This window comes from Chaetodon trifascialis, chromosome 21, assembly GCF_039877785.1.
Source record: "Chaetodon trifascialis isolate fChaTrf1 chromosome 21, fChaTrf1.hap1, whole genome shotgun sequence".
Taxonomy (NCBI): Eukaryota; Metazoa; Chordata; class Actinopteri; order Chaetodontiformes; family Chaetodontidae; genus Chaetodon; species Chaetodon trifascialis.
Window position 1 is genome coordinate 6,372,052 of NC_092076.1, and position 16,177 is coordinate 6,388,228.

Genomic DNA, 16,177 nt, shown 5'->3' on the forward strand with positions numbered 1-16,177 from the left:
CAATAAGATTTTGTTTGCATCACGTAATAGAACGGCTGATTAATTGACTAATCACTGCAGCTCTAATCAAGTAATTGACAAGACGGTCAACACGTTAATCAGTACTGAAAACAATCATTAGTTGCAGCCCTGCAGTGAATAAACTCATCTGATGAAGTGACAGAAAGAAGTCCAACGCTGCGTTTGCAAAAACCCAAAGATATTCAATTCACAGCGATGAAAACAGCCAAAAGACGCATTTTTGCTTCATTAATAATAAAACATGTTAAAGTTAAGATCGGTACCCAGCAGATACGGTCTTATCTTTTTATAAGTGAATTCAAAAATGAATTTCCTTGAGACACAAACAGAACTTAACTAAATAATATCTTACATTGTTAATCCCTTTGAATTGCTTAAAAAAAATACGCGCAGCGCACTTCCTGCCATTATGTTCAATCTTTTATTTCTTCTCCCTTTTTGTTTCTCTTATCTGTGCTCATCTCTCTCTCTCTCCGTCTGCAGCTTGAATTTGGCCTTCTCTCTGGTACCCAGGGAAACCAGCTTGTTTCCATGACAATGTCTGCAGGCAGAACAGTGTATTTGTCTTAAGCTGGATAAGATCAGAGTCAGTTTCATCCGTGTTAGACACACACACGCACACATATAGACGCACACACACACACACACCCGCGTAGGCGTGCACACAGACACACGTACATACATCATGGCACATGTGCACCAAAGGATGATGAAAAGCATTTCTGCACACAGGCATCCAAACTGACTGAAGCAGCGAAGTTAAATATACCCACACAGACGAATGACGATGCTCCGATTTGCATGGCTGTAGATCCACGCACATGCACACACACACACACAGAAACCTAATGAAAGCCCTTACATGAGGTTGTTAACAAATAACAGAGCACACTCGTTTCATAAAGGTAATGTAATGGATTTTTAATGAATGCCGTGGCTATTTCAGTTGTTGTAGTTATGCCAGACAAGTACCGCGAGTAAATTAGTGTTTGTGCGTGTAATGCCTGTGAGTGCAAGTGTGTGTGCGTTCATGTGTTTGTTCTTGTTTTGGCAAACAGCAAAGAAATGAACTTCAAATGCCAGATGGGGTACTGAAGTGAATCGCCAACTGGGCCACTACCCTCAGCACCCGCCCAGACACAATGGAAAGCGCTAGAACAGGTAAGAGACAACTGGAGCAGCGACTAGCCTGTTTCTTTCTAAAAAAAAACGTGTGTGTCTGCGTGTGCAGGATGAGATATCTGCATCGCTGATGAATACCATCCCGGCTGATGCGAGACTGTGTCAAGTCGGGGAGCCCAAGGAGAGATGCAGCGCCCCTGCTGAGAAACGCTGCAGTCTTATCTCCCTTCCTGTCTCCCTCTGCGTCTCCGACCTTCTCTTTCCAACCCTCTTTTCCCACTTTCTGAATGCGCTCCTATCTTTCCTCACCATCACTTTTCTACACTCCTTTACCCCATCCCGCCCACCCCCTCCTCCCGCCCTCCCTCACACACTCGCAGCCAGCCTCTGCTCTATCTTTCCCCTTCATCCTCTGTAAACGGAGAGTCCGTTTGATGTCTTTATTTTTAGGCGATTACAGGGTGCATCGGCTTTGTGCGTTCCCTATTAGCGTTGCGGTGAATGTGTGGAAATGCTAATGTGAAGACTTGCTAACGGGATGGTAATTGCGTACAATTACCAATAAATGTATACATTTACGAGTGAGATTGCTACGCATTTCCCATGGTGAATTCAGTAACTGTGTATCTCCCTGATAATGTGGGGGTAGAGCTCTGTTTGAGGTGCTGTGACTTTCATTACAAGAACTGCATGGGTGTTAAGCATTAACGAGCACTGTAGTACACAGGACCATGGGTGTTTGTCGCACAGACTAGAGGCAGAATTAGTCCCATTAGTGGGAAGGGAATACTTAGAAAAACTGCATTTTGCAATTAGGACTTTGTTGCAACTGCTTTATCACTGCTGATGGCCAGAGCGGGCATAACTTAGTTTTAACAGATACCGTTTTTTTTTTCTTCACAGCTCGAGATGTGACCGTCAGGAGCCAAATTCGTGCCAGTCCGTCGGGCAGGCAGCCAATCACCAGACACTTGCCTCTTAACACCGAGCAGCTCTCTCTCACCTCGAGCTGGGTACTGCTCACTTGCCCGTCTTGCTAAATTATGTAAGCATTACAACCACAGTGCCCAATGTGTGTCTGACAAATATGTTTTATTGACAATTGTGCAGTATATCGCTGTGTTTACTTCAAGGGTTAAATGAGTGCAGATTTTAGTGCCAGGCACGGAAATTTGGTGAATGCAAGGTTAATATTTTGGTGATTTTAATAGGGTAACATTTTTATAATACAATGGAAGAATTTACAACTGATGATAAGTTGATTAATCAATAAATCAACTATTTCTCAAATGTATTTGATGCTCTTTGTCATACATGATAATCAGTTGAATATTTTCATTGAAGATATCAACTTGGGCCGAGGGAAACAAATATTTTTCACTTTTTTCTGACTTTTAATGAACAAAACGATTCACTGAGTGATCGAGAAAGTAATCAGGAGATTAATTGGTAATGAAAATAATTATTAAGGTCTCGCACATTCAGCTGCCTCGCAAATAAGATTATTTCAGCACTAGAAACAACACCTGAGTGAGACAAGTAGAGACATTATGGAGCCACGACTGAACAAAAATCTGTCTTTTTGTATTCAGTTTAGCTTAATTTAGCTGTGTTTTATTAAGGAATAACCGGTCCTTGTGTGATTGTTATTATTAGGGCTGTTAGATGATGATGAGTAAGAGGTAGGAGACATGCTGTACTTTGCTGGTACTGACTGGTTCCTCTTGTCTTGGCGTCTGCTACCACTCCCAACCCCACATATGGTGGAGTCAGCACGCAGCTCAGCCTCTGCGTGAGTGTGTGTGTGTGTGTGTGTGTGTGTGTGTGTGTGTGTGTGTGTGAAAAGCACGCACATGTGTACGTTCAGGAGACAGCGAGAGAGAGGTGGAGGGACGAAAACAAAAGCGACCGTTTAAAGAGAAACCCAAAGAGTGCGACGCTGAACGTGTGTTTGTGCTTGTGTGTGTGTGTGGAGTGTGCGTCCATCTGTGTGTTTTCACCATAAGACAATGTGTTAAAATGAGCTGCTTTGATTGCCGACGCTTTATGAGTCACAAGTGATGACTCACAATCCACCTCCCCTGTACACGCACTCACTCACACACACACACACACACACACACACACGCGCGAGCACGCAGACACACACACACACACACCTCGTTCCCTCTCTTGCCTTCATCCACTGACCGTGAAGAATATGTGCAGGCAGCCTTACTCATGCATATTTACACTGAACACACACTCACTCACCTACTCAGCGGGCACTCTCTAAAGGTTATTGTGCGTGAGTGTGTGTCTGTTTGTCCGTCCGTTCACGTAAGCGCGTGTGTAAAGGTCACTTCGAGCGAGGCTGACCACTTGTTTATGCCGCGCACAGATTGTCGGATTGATATCGAGAACACTCGGACGTTCAGGCAAACCGCCGTTACTAACCGGACAACCTGGCTCGAAGCTTAAAAATAAATAAATAAATATCAGAAACGAGCGTCGCTGCCAATTACGCCCGAGAGCCGCTCCTCGGTCCTATTCAGAGCCCACAATCACACATTCATCCAGAACCCTTCACGGTCTATTCTTGGCCAGACAGAGAGAAGAGAAAGGGCAAAATCTGCTACTTGGCTTTAAGCACATTTTCCATCCAGATTATTGCTGCTCAATACTTTGCAAAAAAGAAAAAAAAAATCCATTTCCCCCTCTTCCTTTGGCTGCTCGATACTTATGAAAATCCAATTTGGCTCCCTCTTTTCTTTCTTCCTTCCACAATTCGTGCATTTTCACCCACTCAAAGTGATTAGTGATCTGTGGGTATCGTTTCCAGGGAGAATGATAGCTGTGTTTTATGGAGGAGGGGAAAGGTCCACGGCACCCCATCAGGGCTGATGTCCCTTGGAGAATGATTGGGCTGGGAGGGCAGACAGGAGCACCGCTGTCCCTTTGCAGATACAGGCAGTTGCTCTACATCACAGGAGAGAAGACGACTCACTTTATCTCTCCCCCGCTTCTTCTTCCCCTCTCTACTCCCTCTATCATTCATTCCTTTAGCTCTTCTCTCACAGGCACAGTCGCTTTTTCTCAATTTCTCCAGCACAGACGCACACAAGCAGACACACATGCTGTATATCTTTCTAAGACACCCCTCCCCGCACCCAATCCGCCCCCTCAAAGAAACTCATTTCAGCTTTGCGGGCTCCTCAAAAAGCCTCTTTACGCTGAGCTAACCTAAGCTAGGCTTCGTCTGCACCATTTGACAGCCTTTACATCTCCGTATGCAGAGCAAAAACACACTCGCGCCCGCACGCGCACACACACAGCTTTTTCATGTGTACAGTGTCTGAAAGAGACTTCAAAGGTTTAAAAAAAAGAAGAAAAGAAAAGAAAATCAGCCACAGTTCTACTTTCAGCCTATCACAATCCAAACATCCGCAATAGTGAGGGCATCCGCTATACACAAATACACTGAATACATTGTGTAATAATGCTGGAAACATATGTTAATACATGTCAGTCCTTAAGTAGGTGATTTAAAATGCTGAGCATAAGCCAGATGAAGCAATTAAATTTTCACTGCCACCTGGATGATTCACGGCAGACATTTTAAGGCAGACACTCGAGCACTTGGAGCTCACTAAGCAATCAAAACATAGCACAAAATGCTCAGATAGAAATATACTTGTCAAAATAGAGATATCTCACTGTGATAGATGGCTGAGGACGTAATTTGCGCTCTATTCAAGATATTTCTATCCACCAGCTTGGATGAACATTTCATTAAATAGCACATTTCACTGAATACACGGCAGCCCTGTCACGATGGGTGACAGCCGTCATCATGTCCTCTCTCATCCAATCAAAGAGCACAATAGACGCAGATCAGCCCGTCACGGTCAGGCTTGTCTTCATGTGGGTCAATCAGTGTGTTCATCAACGTCATGCGGAGCTGGCCGATCCAGCAGCACCTACCTTCAGATTTTCAAAAGCACCGTAGGCCGGGGCTCCTATTCAGTCGCACGCATGCACGCACTCTCGCACACTCATGCATCAACAGCTTACCTTACCAAAAATGAAACATTCCAACTCAACGGCAACCGCGAATAAGAGCTTGAAGCCGAACGGCTCTGAAGGTATGCATGACCATACGCACAAGAGCCTGCCAATACATTCGACTTCAAAACCATCCAGAACAGCCCATCAACCATACACATGAGAAAATCAAGGGCGTGTACCTCTGAGCTTTCCTAAATTCACAGAGGGTGGTGTCCCAAACAGTGAAAAAGAGGGCAGGAACAAAGGGGGGAAAAGGAAGAAAGAGGGCAAGAAGAGAGGCGGCATTGTGAGTTTTTTTTCATCAGGGAAGAACAATGTCCAAAAGGCAGAGCGGCGGCACTTGTTTCTGGGCTGTGTTCAAAAGCGCCGGACAACTTGGAGGTCGAGGTGTGACAGCATTGCTTTCATACACGGGAACATCTGTTCGGAATCACATGTGCTCACCAAAGTGAGAGCAGGAGCCCATGTGAGGACCAGCAACGGCAGAGCGAGACATGCTGGAAGCGGATGAAAAGCCACGGATGAATGTGGATGAGTCGTCCTGCGATAACCGCCGCAGTCATCGATTGAAGCCGAGACGCAAAAGCACGCATGCAAACATCGAGCGCGCACTCACACGCTGCCATCCCCTAAATCAACCTCTTACATATGGATGAGAGATAATGCAATGAGGTGGAAGAGTAAAGGCGAATTCAAACCATCCATGGAGTCGATCGTTCAGTCGGCCCTGAGCTCCATTTCCATGACGAGGAGCCCTGCCACATCTGCCCCAGCCAAGCACCATCAAGCTGCAGCAGTCTACACCCTCCCATTACCGCCTCCCACACCAGCAGCCATGATTACAGTACATATCCCAGCAGAAGTTGCTCTCAGGCTCATCGTTCTTTAAAAATCGCACCATAAAGTAATCTTTAAGGCCATATTTCATTCATTATTATTTAATTATTCCATTGCAAAAGCCCAAGTCATCCATTTCAGTTTAAATTAAAACTGAAATTTCTGATGAGACCACATGGGACCGTTTCAAAATGAAGAAATCTCAATTACAGACCAAAAAAATAAAGAACTGACCTTCGTTCAGTGCCTAGAGAGACAACTTCCTCCCGCGCCAGGTGGTGATGAAGTGGGGGGGGGGGATACAGGGAAGTGTGAGTGTGGGAGTGAGGAGATAGGGGATGATGGTATAGCAGAGGACAACAGGAAGTGAGGTAAGAGGAGGCCATACCTTGGTCGCCAATCATCAGGTGTGCCAGACCTTAAAGGAAGACAAGAGCACAGTCAGCACAGCAAAGGTTCATGGGGCGTGAAGTGTGTGTGTGTGCTTGTGTGTGTGTGTATATGTGTTTTTGTGATACAGGAGTTTGTCAATGACATGCTGTGAAGGCTACAGTACTCTGTGTAAAGGTGTGTGTGCATGTGTGTGTATGAGTCCTCTAAATAATTCCAAATGCCTAAAAAAAAAATGAACTGCTTTGAAGACACTTACTCATCTCAGGCAGCGATCCTACGCACAAACAGGTACGCACACAGACGTTTGCACACAGCTACGAACTGGGTCGCTCAGTACGGTGTCTTTGTGTGCCTATGTCTCTGTAACCTTGAGGCCGGAGCCACTTCAGATGATTACACATGGGATGTAGAACTTACCAGATGTCAGCAACCAACCCCTACATACCCACACAGACCAACACACATTTTACGCTGGCTACCCCGTGCTTTGCAACGTGACGGCCAGAGAGAGGAACGTAAAGGACAAGACCGACGCGGAAAAGATATAGTGCAGATAGGGCGGAGGGTGAAAATACGATGATAAGAGAGCTGAAGAAATGAGCACTTAAATAATTACTTAATGAATCTGAGAACATGGAAAAGGGGGAATCAGATAGAGAAGCAAAGAAAGAGCAGGAGGAGAAACTTAAATACAGACAGACATAGACAGAAGTGATAGATAGATAGATAGATAGATAGATAGATAGATAGATAGATAGATAGATAGATAGATAGATAGATAGATAGATAGATAGATAGATAGATAGATAGATAGATAGATAGATAGATAGATAGAAGTGCAACCTACCTGGAGTGTAGCTGTGCTCTGGAAAGGTGTTGCGGCCGGGCGAGGAGAGAGAGAGACAGACATTCATTAACATGCATGCTAAGCCCTTGGGTTACCATGGCTACTTACTGTACATGCACACCCGTCCAGGGTTACCGTGGTAACATACATGCAAAGTCCACGCAAACGTCACAATGGATACCATGCTGCACTGGTAGCCAAAACTGAGGTTTGTCTATATATATATATATATATATAAATAAGCTGCATTAAAATAATGCACAATCGCTCTTTTTTGACTCCACATGTGTGCAAATACACTTACATAAGCGCACACACACATAGCCCACCCACGCTTGCAGATACAGAGGGTGGAGGGGGGGTGTGGGCAAACATATACTTTCCTACCTGTATGTTTGGATTCAAGAGCCGTTTACCCCAGGACTTACCTTGCAGCCGCTTCCTCTCCCCAGAGCCCCCCGACAGATAGCATGCAACACACACACACACACACACACACACACACACACACACACACACACACACGCATTCAGTCTCGCAATCTCTCTCTCAGTCTCTCTGTCACACACATACAGACACACATACACTAACATTGACTATGGCAGTAATAATGATGTGAAATAGCAGGAAAACGTTAGGGATGGATTAGCAGTGCAGGGAGACGAGGGGCATGCATGGTTCAATACTGGGACTGAGTGTGCGCGTGTGAATGTGTGTGCGCTCGTGTGGAAATGTGTGTATTCTGAGCTGTGTGCTCATCTGAGTGTTTCCTTGCTTCTGCCCTTGTGCTAGTAGCATGGCGGAAACAGGTGGAGCCATTAGCATGCTAACAGCGATTTGCCCTCAAGGACAATGCAAGCCAGGCCAGGCCTAACAAGCCAGGTTCACTCTGCCTTCACTGGAGGGCACAAGGGCTTAGACAGTAATTATATTTATGCATAGACCTGCCTAAACTCACTTCGCTGTATTTTGAATATCTCAAATGATGCTTTTTTTCCTCTCCAAAACTGATATATGGTTGTGCTTTGGAACAAAATCCTGATAAATAACCCTCACCTCACACAGCTATGAAAAATGTAATACACTGCCTTTCAGGTGATAAAGAAAATGCGTACAGTACATAATAATATCATATTGCTTTATAAATGTTTCAAAGCTTGTCACAAATCTGTAAAATTATGAGCAAAAGTGCATCATTAGAGAACCTTGCAGCTATTGTGTACCTGTACACATGTATGGAAAGGAGCACTGCCACAGCCAAATTGCTTATTTCTGGCTTCACACACGGTCCTCAGATCCATTTTTTCCTCCAGCAGAGCATATTCATTCTGTATTAAAGATTCATAACAGGATTTTTTTCTAATTTTCTGAGGGTTATAATTTTATCTCAAACTTTATTGTGCAGCCTCAGTGAAAAAGCTGGCTTGAAAATAACAATAATTTCCAGGTACCATATAAATGATAAGCCTTAATACCCAACTGCCTGACAAACGTGGTTCCACCACATACAGTCAACATTTTACAAAATCTTGGATGCTGTTAGCATGTTATTTTCATTCTACCCCTTCTATTTCCTCTGCTATCCGCTTCATTTCTCTCAGATACAACCTTTGAATTTCGTTCTCCGGAGAGCCCCAGTGCACCTGAGGAGAAATATCTATCGGTTTGGATGAGCTCTTCGTTGGGAGTGATATTGATGCATGGATATCAGCTCAGCCTGTAAATCTTCTGGTCGGAGACATCCCACCGAGCCGGCATCTTGTTAGACGGAAATGAACAACAGTGCATGGGGGCAGTTTTTTTTTTTTTTTTAAAAACATTTTATACCACAACAGAGCACTCAAAAAAGGATTTAACCCATCTACAAAGAGCACATCATCTGCTCAGTTCTCCTCTCAGACCTCTCTGTACTCCTGTTCTATTTTCAGGGAATGAGCTCCATGATTCAGAGAGGTCTAAGATAAGAAACATGCATCGGAAGATGTTGCACTCTGTTATGTTTTTTTTGGTTAACTGGCCCCGTTTGCTGCTGTTTATTTCTGAAAAGACGCTGCTTCGCCAGAGGAGTACCTTGAATCTCTTTTCTGAGCTAACGTCCATGAGTAATATCACGACCGGTGAGCGCACGTACAAAAAGACAAACAGTAACCTTTTAAAACCATTCATTAAGCTCTCCGTTCCCACTATCATCTAACCATCACACTCCAAGCCCTGCAGCAATTTCTACCTGAAGTCTGAAATGTGAATCTGAGGAACCAAGCTAAAGAAACACCAGTCTGAAACAATACACTCATGCCAAAACTGAAAAAGGGAGCTAGCAGGGATCTTTGCACTTCTATTTCAGCCTCACAGCAAAATTCAACCCAAGAACGACTCCCTATTATGATTCATCCGAAGATGTATTCCTATTCTGCGGAGTACAAGCATTATTTATTCTGGTAATGCTATATGATCAAACATATAGAAATCAGCTGCAGCCAAATGCAGCACTGCTCAGGCCATGCACATCCATCCAAGCAGACCCCCTAACTGCAACCATTTTATGAGACTACTGTTACTAACATCAGCCACTACTGCCAAGAGGAAAAAAATACGTTAGCACTGGTTCTCCACAGCAACACTTGGCATCACTCACAACTGAAATGTGAGTCCATCTCTAGGAATATAAAGCAGCCCCTCAAAAGGTATAAGTAGCCTCTTGTTGAGCGACAGAGTGCCAGTCTAAAGCAGGTATCGTATCTGGTGAGAGCCTTTATGTAAAATGTCTGCGCCTCTTATTTAGCCTGCACAGCTACACTGCTATTAGGTGCCTCGGTGGTGATGTGACTAATGGTGGTGCTGGAGCCTGCACACTGTGCGAATGTGCTTCTCCACGTGTTTGTATGTTTGTGCTACATGTGTTTGTGCAGGTATGTGTGTGTCTCCCACTGTGCCCTAACCAGCAGCAAAACGGCAGACTGGATTAGACTGGCTTGGATCACACATAATTCTCAGAGCGGCGCCGAGTTTCTGCAGAGAGCTGATCATAGCTTCACCTGGCTGTCCCTTCCTGAGCGTGCAGACACCTCACGTGCAAAATCGAGCACAAGGGCTGCGAATTATTGTTTTCATGGCGGGTCAATTTATCAATCATTTGCCCACTATTTTGCAGAGCACAAAGTTAGGTCCTCAAATTGCTGTTTGGTCTCACCAACAGTCCAAAACCCAAAAATGTTCATTTTGCCATGATGAGAAAAGCAGCAAATGCTCACATCTTAGAGGCTGGAAGAGGGGGATGTTTGGCATCTTCTGCTTTACAATTATCTTAAATGTGAGGCTGCAAATAACAATTATTTTTATGATTGATTAATCTGCAGCTTATTCAATGTTTTAGCTAAAAAATGTCATAAAAACAGTGAAAAATGCCTGTTAGGATTTTCCACATCCCAGAAAGGTGTCTTTTATTCCACCATCAGCTCCAAACTCAAAGAAATGACAAAGAAAAGCAACTGATTCTCACCATTTGAGTAACCAGAACCAGCAAATGCAAGTATATGGTATTACACAATCATTATTATAATCAGCTACAATGACCCTTAAACCAGTGAAAACAGAAAGGTTCTGTCTAATTTCACAAATTATTATATCCTATATTTTTCAAATAACACTAAAACAGTAGAATTCAATACAATAGATAAGTAGATATACATGGCGTGAAACCGGTATACCACCGCAATCCAAGCAGCTACTAATCAACTCACTAATTGTTGCAGCTTTGCTTAAATTACTAATTATTCGTCTATCAATTGCCAAATCATTTCAGTACTAGTGAGCATACCTGCTACCGTGTCCACCTGCTTCTAAAGACCAGTGGTCAAGACATGATCACCCAAAGGATGCCTGTCATACACAAACATTCATGCACACACACTCAGCACCACGAGTAGATTTGTGTGGCAGACAGGATGCCTGAAGTCACTGTGAGATGAGATAGAGCTGTACGCAGCGAGGAGTCTGGGAGGGGGAGGCTGGAGCTCAGGAGTGGGGGTAGGGAGGAAGAGCGAGGAAGGATGGAGAAACGCGCCCGGCACGAGGTCTCCCTATTAGTCCTGTCTCCATGGTAACCTAGGCCATCCCACTGTCCACTAAAGGCTAGGGTGTGACGTGGTGGTGGCTAAAGGGAGGTGTGATGCTTACAGCGGCGCCGGGCGGGGTGTGAGGTCAGGTCGATGACAAACGGCGGCCACGCAGCAAGGCCGCCCTGCCATTTTTGACAAATGCGTTGGTGCCATTAAAATATCAATGGCAGAGGCAAAGCTGAAAGGTATCTTTGGCATGAAAAAAGAAAAAAAAGACGAGCCTTGAGAGCGCTATTGATTAAGAATGCAGATTTGCTCTGTGAATGCACTGAAGCAAATCTGACGACACACACAACTAAGCAGGGGGAAATGAAAGCATTTGCAGTACTGGCCATAACAAGGTAGCTGAGTTCATTAAGCAGCTGTTTCGTTTTTGTAATGACCATCATTACAGCGCCCTGTATATTGGCACTTGTATTGACCAAAGGCTTGTTTGACAGTATTAAGGGAGGGCGTTCTTGCAGAGTTGAGATATTAAATCATTTGTGAAACAGCATTTTTCCTTTGCCTCTCCCACATAAAAGTTTTATTTTTACATCAGGCTGTTTATTGTCACAGTTCTTCATATTTATAAAGCTCTACTGACAGGACACTATTTCCTCTTTTATAATGCATAAGAACACTGACGCAAAAGCACATACTATGCACGCTCACACATACACAAACAGAGCATCTTAACAGGCTGCAGGATGTTCAGATTAATGACAGGCGATAGACTGTGCACACTTCATTTCAACGCCCTATGTATGGTACCTGTGAAGGCCATCTAGAATCGATGCAATCCATTAATACAGACAGCCAGATACCAGCCATGTAACAACCACTGATTTCCAGCCTCTTAGCCTAGTTCCAATGAAAGTCTCTCAACACGAGCCAACAACCACATCCATAATGGATCCATACCGTTATTGTGTTTCGCCAGACACACCAACTGAGCACATCAGGGCTTTCACACTGCCAGCAAGGTAACAGTTTCCAGTGAGTTTGACTCCAAATCTCCTGACGATCAAGCTTGACGGTCTGAAAGCAGCTCGGAACAGCTGTTCTCAAGCTCTCAGCTCCAGCTTCTCCAAACTGACTGCACTTCCTGGGGGGGGGGGGGGGCTTAGCTCTGAGCTCTGGAGTTACATACTAAATTGGCATTATCATTGGCAGCCATAAAGAATCAATATCAAACGTCATCAGTATGCATGTCTCGCACTGTTTGTGAGGCTGCTGGTCCATACGCACCAACTGAAGGCAGCCGTGAAGTTGTGAATGAAAAAAGACGTCTACACTGAAGGACCTGGTGTTTGGATCTGGACGTATAAATTTGTGTGTAGTCACAACAGTAACTGCATGTGCATGTGTGTATTTCAGTGTATGGCTAAGTATCTAAAGGATGAGACGTATATGATGGGTCAGCATGGTTCTGGGCCTTACCTTCGCTGCAGTCGTTGCCCTGGTACCCGGTGTCGGAGCAGTCGCAGACGGCCTGGTCGTTGACCACGCTGCACACCCCTCCGTTCTGGCACTGGTGATCCGGCCCGCAGCCAGCTGTTACTGTGACGCCCTCCGAGCTGTCCAGCGTCACCAGTGAGCCGTTGATGCTCACTGCCGTGATCCAGCCACGGAAAGCGGGGTGTTCCCGCACTGAAGGAGATGTGAGACGCAGGGGCGAGGAGTGCAGTTCAGGCGTCACCCCGCCCATGAAGGTGTGGCTGAATACTGTCATGTCTCTTCTCTTGCTCTTCACTTCCGCCCATCCCTCCAGTCGCCCGTCCACCTCCAATGAGGTGTTCCTCCAGTCCCGCTTGACACGCACTGCGTGCCAGTGCCCGTCACTCACCGCCACGCCTGACTGCAGCTCGGCCGGCTCAGCGCAGAAGATGGAGAAGCGCAGGCGGAGGTGGCCGTGGAGAAGCAGCAGCTCCAGGAAGTCGCAGAAGCCCTCGTCGTCCAGGTAGAGCAGCAGGCCCTCCTGACTGTGAGTCCGCAGGCTGAAGCTCAGCACACTCTCGCAGCAGGCGTTCCACACTGGGAACCGCCCCCACTGGCTGGATACGCCTCCAAACTCCAGGACCTCCCCTTGGGCCTGGCCCCCCACGCTGCACAGGCACAGCCCCAGGAAGAGCAGGGGGGCTGCCGCCCAAACACACACCGCCATCACACTCATACACACACTCGCTCTCACACTCACACAGGAGGAGATCGAGGCTAGAGCTGGGGTGTTCCCACTAGCCTACAGCTCATGGTGACAACTGTAGGGCACTTCGTAGAACACCTTCTATGTGTCTCAGGTGCACCCTGCTTTCTTGGTAGTACTCTTTACAATGGAAGGCTCCTGCACAATACAGCTCCAGCGGGGGTGGCGGTCAAGTCGTAGCTCCTGTCGTCCTTTCAGCACCGCTGTGGACTCTTCTTTTGCCTTGGCCCGGTGTTCGTGTCTGCTCTGAGATGTTCAATGTCTTCTCTCCATTCAGTCTTTCATTCTTCACTTCTGACATATGAGATTCCAGGTGTGTGTATTTGTGTGTGCATCTGTGTGAGTGTTAGATACGTGACAAATAGGATGTGAACTCCATCTTTGTGCCCTAGATAGGGCCTTATCCCCCATGAAGGCAACTCCCCACGGAGTATGAGTGTGTGTGTGGCTGTGTGGCTCACACATTGGTAATGGAGAGAAATGACACCGTCATAGCAGAATTTTCTCCCCCCCCCTTCCCTGTCTTAGTAGGGCAAGACTTAAAGTGTGTGCGGGCAAATATGTGCGAGTGTATGTGTGTGTGTGTGTGTGTGTGTGTGTGTGTGTGTGTCTGTGTGTGAGGGAGGTATATGTGTGTCTTTCACTGCCACGTCATCACTCTCTCCAGCGACCTACAGAGAGAACAGAGATGGCACAATCAACCAGGGTCACACACACTCAACACACACACATAAACACGCAAGAACAAACTCCCTCTCTCTCTCTCTCTCTCTCACACACACACACACACACACACACACACACACACACACACACACAGCATACACAAGCCCAGCCTTCTATTATTCTCAAATTACTCTCTCTCATGCATTTTGTACGCGTGCGCGCGCGCGCGCGCACACACACGCATACATCACGTCACATTGTCACATTACTCATTTAACAGGCCCAAATCAAGAGCACGTATGAACACACTGAAGACAATAAAACCTAAATTTTCACTTTCACGCGGCACAAACAGCAATGACTTAAGCTAAACGCATACTGTGTAGGCACGCGCGCACACATATACATCCATACACAAACAGCACCTCCTCAGCAGAGCTCCCATCATGCCGCAGGAGATTTTTATAAGGTGGCATACCTGCGACTGCCTTAACGTCATAAAGCATATTTTTTAATCACTTCTGAGACTTGACAGCATTTTGAAAGAGACTCTTCAACCGACGACCTTTGTTCTGTAGTTTATTTATATATTTTTTTAATTTTTGTAAAGGAATTAATGACGGTTGGCGGCGGGCACCTCGCGCCACCGTCAAGGATTCTGTTAGCCACATCACAAAGAGCGGGAGCAGCACCGCGCGCTGCGGCGGATGACTCAAACCGCCTCGCTTTATCGAATTAACGGCTCCAGAGCTCCTTTCTAACGAACGAACACATTCACACACCGCACAACATCGGCTGCAAGTGCACACGCACAGCAGGCTACGCGCACTCTCCCCTCCGCATCTCGAATCTGTGAGAGGCGAAAAGCGGCGACATCACAGTTATTGATAGACGGTGTGAATGAATGCGGTTGAAATATCGATTCTCGATTTGCGACCATACCTCCTCTCCATTTTTTCTCCTGCGCGCCCGCTTCTTGACTACACCGGGGGTTCAGTCTCATCACCTGCGCCGTAGCACTTAACTACAGCTTAGCTACCCGGTAACGCGTTAATTACTTTTTTCTTTAAAAGAAAACAAAAAAAAAAAAAACACGCTTACTGTTTTAATTGACATCACAACCTGTAAAGGTGAGGTGAGTCTCGCCAGGGTAGATTAAAAACAACGACCCAGCAGCGGTTTTTCCTCAACGCAGGCACATAAAGGCTTGAAAACCGACCTACCTCACGCACATCCTGTGGTTCCGTGGCAACAGTGCGGCGCGCGACTCATTGATTTCCCTTCCCATTTGAGGAGAATCTCGAAGCCGCGAGAGAGGAGAGAGCACCCGCGCGCCCGGTGGTAGATAGAGCCGGTCTACCGGACAGGGACAAAATTATCACAGGCTCGCCTCCAGGCGACAAGGTGCTATTGGTCTCCCCCTCGCGCGCGCGCTCTCTCTCTCTAGCTCTCCTTCCCTCTCTCGCGCTCACTCTCTCTGTCTGACTCTATGTCTCTCTCTCTTCTCTCTCTCCGCTCTCTTGAGGAGGAAAAGGTGCAGTCTGATGCTCTCCGCGAGACTCGGCAGAGGGAGCGTCACGTGGTCGTGAGTGAGAGAGAAGGAAAGAGTGTGTATGTATGTGTGTGTGTGAGAGAGAGAGGATGGGCGGGGCCGCGCGCTGCTGCAGCACCTTGGACAGCGCGCACTCACCGCCCGCACGAAACAGAAACGCAATTACCGGAGGCAGAAAATAAGGCGAGAACCGGGCTAGATCCGAGTGATTAAATCCGTGAGTGGCAGTGACGATGGCCTGTACCTCTCTCGTGCCACGGGAGCGAGTGTAAGGACGACAGCGAGTCCGTGAAGTGTTGGGGGGGGGAGGGGGGGGGGGGGGGGGGGGGTCTCAATTTACAAATATCCCTCACTCTGTTTCTCCCCCTCGCGCACACTCTTCGCACATT

At 46.4% G+C, this 16,177-nt stretch overlaps 1 protein-coding gene across 6 annotated transcripts in view; it reads right to left on the reverse strand.

Moving 5' to 3' along the window:
- nrxn1a (neurexin 1a) overlaps nucleotides 1-15,772 on the reverse strand; it is a 56,960-nt gene extending 41,188 nt beyond the window's left edge. For 2 of the 6 annotated variants that reach the window (XM_070990959.1, XM_070990957.1), the window contains exons 1-3: nucleotides 15,460-15,678; nucleotides 12,808-14,241; nucleotides 6,416-6,445 (exon numbers count right to left, since the gene is read on the reverse strand). In XM_070990959.1, coding sequence (XP_070847060.1) covers nucleotides 6,416-6,445; nucleotides 12,808-13,540 — 763 coding nt within the window. In that variant the 5' untranslated portion in view covers nucleotides 13,541-14,241; nucleotides 15,460-15,678. Of the gene's footprint in view, nucleotides 1-6,415; nucleotides 6,446-7,267; nucleotides 7,286-12,807; nucleotides 14,242-15,459 lie in introns of all 6 variants that reach the window. The other 4 variants (XM_070990956.1, XM_070990958.1, XM_070990960.1 and 1 more) reach the window with 4 other exon arrangements.
- Between the last annotated feature and the right edge of the window lie 405 nt (nucleotides 15,773-16,177).